This window comes from Glycine max, chromosome 9 (assembly GCF_000004515.6).
Source record: "Glycine max cultivar Williams 82 chromosome 9, Glycine_max_v4.0, whole genome shotgun sequence".
Lineage (NCBI taxonomy): Eukaryota > Viridiplantae > Streptophyta > Magnoliopsida > Fabales > Fabaceae > Glycine > Glycine max.
The window spans coordinates 5,552,182-5,555,633 of NC_038245.2; the positions used below are offsets into that span (position 1 = coordinate 5,552,182).

At 31.3% G+C, this 3,452-nt stretch overlaps 1 protein-coding gene across 1 annotated transcript; it reads right to left on the reverse strand.

Annotated features, from left to right (window-relative positions):
• Positions 1–778: 778 nt before the first annotated feature.
• LOC102670455 (uncharacterized) lies at positions 779–1,657 on the reverse strand. Its single transcript, XM_006587953.1, has one exon. The coding sequence runs from the start codon at positions 1,655–1,657 to the stop codon at positions 779–781; it is 879 nt and encodes a 292-aa protein (XP_006588016.1).
• Positions 1,658–3,452: the final 1,795 nt, after the last annotated feature.

Sequence of the window (3,452 nt, forward strand, 5' to 3'; positions counted from 1 at the left end):
CGTGCTCATCTACAAATGATGTGAAGTACTTGTTCCCACCCAGTGATAGTACCTTAAAAGGACCACACACATCAGAATGCACAACACCAAGTACAATGGAAGCTCTCATTGGAAAATGTGAATTAAAGGAATTTATTGGTTGCTTGCCAATGAGACATACATCACACACCTTTTCTGGTACATTTAATTATGGCAGACCTATAACCATATTTTTAGTTACTAACATATTCAAACTTTTGAAATTTAAGTGACCAAACCTGAGATGCCAAAGCCAGCTCAATTGGTTGATCTTTGTAGCCATTAAACATTGTACTTCTGCTGCCTTAATGTTGGCTTGAAAGGTTCTATTTCTTGAGGGTTGAGATCTCAAGACTAGCTTCCGATTAGGATTAAACAATTCCAGCATTCCATCCTTCATTGACACAGAGAATCCCTTTTCCACCAGTTGGCCTACACTCATCAGATTGCATCTCATCCCAGGAACATACAATACATTTTCAATGAGTGTTGTTTTCCCATCCTTTCTCTGAATAAGAATGTTCCCCATTCCTTCTGCACTTAGAGTTTTGCTATCCGCCAATCTGATCTTGGATCTTTTGTTTTCATCAAAATCACCAAGCCACTCCTTGTGACCTGTCATGTGGTTAGAACAACCAGTATCTAGATACCAAGCCTCATAATGTGGGTTGCTATCACTAGTTGTCACTAACATCAGAGGGTGTTCATCTTCTGAATCCTCATCTTGAGCTATGTTTTCCTTTTCTTCAGAATTCTTGTTTTATTTTCCTTTTCCATGCCAACATTCAGAGGCATAATGCCCCCATTTCTCACAGTTATAACATTGAATCTTTCTTTTATCTTGGCCTTTCTTTTCTTTTTGATTACTAAAGTTCCCTCTTCCTCCTTTATTAAAGGATTCATGTTTATCTCCAATCTTGTCCTTTTCTTTGTTTGAGAACCAATTCCCTTTGCCATTGCCTTTTCCTTTCTTCCATTTCTTATTGTTTCCATCATTCTTGGTAAACTGGGCTTGCATCGCTTGATCCAAATCCCTTGAATTTGCCCTTTCATTCAACCTCTGCTTATGGGCTTCAAGAGAATTTTGCACTTCTTCAATCTTTAATCTTTCAAGATCCTTTGATTCTTCAACTGCTACCACAATGTGATCAAATCGAGAAGACAAAGTTCTCAAGATCTTTTCAATAATCATCTGATCTGACAATGATTCTCCACAAGTCTTCATTGAATTTACCAACAGTTGCATTCTGTTGAAGTAATCAACCACTGTTTCTTGATCACTCATTGAGAGGAATTCATATTGCCTCCTTAAAGATTGCAACTTCACCTTCTTGGTCTTTCCTACATTTCCAAATGCCTTCTGTAGAATTTCCCAAGCCTTCTTGGTTGTACTAGCCTTTGCAATCTTCTCATATACAACAAGATCAACACACTGATGAAGAAGACACTTTGCCTTGAAGTCCTTCTTCATAATTGCAGCATCATCTTTCTCCTTCTCTGAGATTCCTTTCTTCACAATGCCAAGAATCTCATGGAAGCCAAGAATCGCTTCCATCCTTACAACCCATTGATCATAACTCTTGCCATCAAGAACTGGTAACGCATGTATGAATCCACTAGTGTTTGTTGCGGAAGCCATTGCAACACCTTCAATCAGGTCCCTGAACCTTAAAGCTCTATGATACCAATTTGTTGGAGAATAAACCTTTGCACACTCACACACAGATATGAATAGAGAATATATTTCAATGAAACTTGTGTATATTTTCTTATAAGCACTTGCATATATGCACCTTTATATAGTGCTTTTATCAAAAAATTATTATAGCAGAAAACAAAAATCAGTATAAAACTAACACTCTAACCAACTACTACTAACAATACCCTTACTTATATTTAAATTAAACTCAACACGAATAAATAAAGGTAATATTTCCAAGGTAAAGCACAATGTTGATTCTAATTTATTACTTTTATTTATTTTTCAATATCGAATCCTGATTTGAGCAGCAGGAACAATATTCAAGAGGAGTTTACCTAGTTATCCATTGGCAAGTACATTAATATTAGTGTGTTTTCTTAAACGATCTAAGAACATAAAATAAAAAAATATATTCATACAAAAGATAATTAAACATATTTTTATAAAAAAATTAAAGACTATTATTTTTTAGTTTAGACTACATGTATTTTATACCCGAGATAATTTTATTCTAGTTAGATAGGATTATTATAGGTGATAAAATTTTCTCTTTAATATTTTACACACTTACATACTCAAAACTCATATCTAAAATTATTAGTTAAGTTGAAATAATCTAATATTTATGGTAAACTCGTAAAGACTCAAGATTACAAATGTTATTTCATGTGTACCACCAATGTTTGCTTGCATTTCCAAAGTTACATGGTGATCACATATCTGAAGTCGTATACTCATGTGTACCACCAATGTTTGCTTGCATTTCACAAACAATCAAAATAAGAACAAAGACGAGAGGAGAATAAATAAATAAATAATAGCAATGAAAAGAGAAAATGTATTTAGTGTGTCTCAAAATTTAAGTTGTTATTTTCTTATATAATATTTGTATGTTGCTCTCGTTCACGAAGATTCATAAATATTTTTAGTTATCAAATTAATTATAATCATATCAATAAAATGAAAAGACTAATAATATAATTTGATTACAAATGAAATCTTTTATAGCTTTTAAAATAGAAATGATGAATTATAAAATAAATTATTAAAATAAAAATAAATAATACTTGGATATTTATCTGAAAAATGAAAAAATATAATTATCTGTATAATAAAAATTATAAAAGGTAAAAAAACGATAATAGTGAATGAAAAACAACATCAATGACTAAAAAGTGATGGGAATAAAAAAAATATATGAAAAAATTACTGAAAAAAAAACATTATGAAGTTATCATGTATATAATAATTAAAGCTTATGGCTTTAAGATATTATGGAATATTCTGTAAAAAAAGAAGATATTATAGAATATTATGGAATCCTATGAAATTACATTCCTCGCTTTCTTTTCCATTTCATCGTTTTTATCTCCATCAAATGCTTGATGACCCAAATCACAGTTTCCTATGCATATATACCAAACAGACCAGTGTTATTTTGGCCTGAGATTATGCTTAGTAAATTAAGTCAAACCCCATATGATATTTGATTTCTTAAATCTTTCACAATTAGCACGGGTGTCGTTCTTTCAAGTACTGTTAATCAAACTAAAAGGGTTTGATTGATTTAATTATATATGAACTGGACACTTACCAAACTCACTATTTAGTTTGATTTCAACATTGTTTTTAAGTTTGAGTTTGAGGGAGAAAGGGGACAATATTCATTAAAAAAAATTGATCGTATATTTATTCATCTTTTCATTTTAGTTTTTATATAAAAAAAATTACA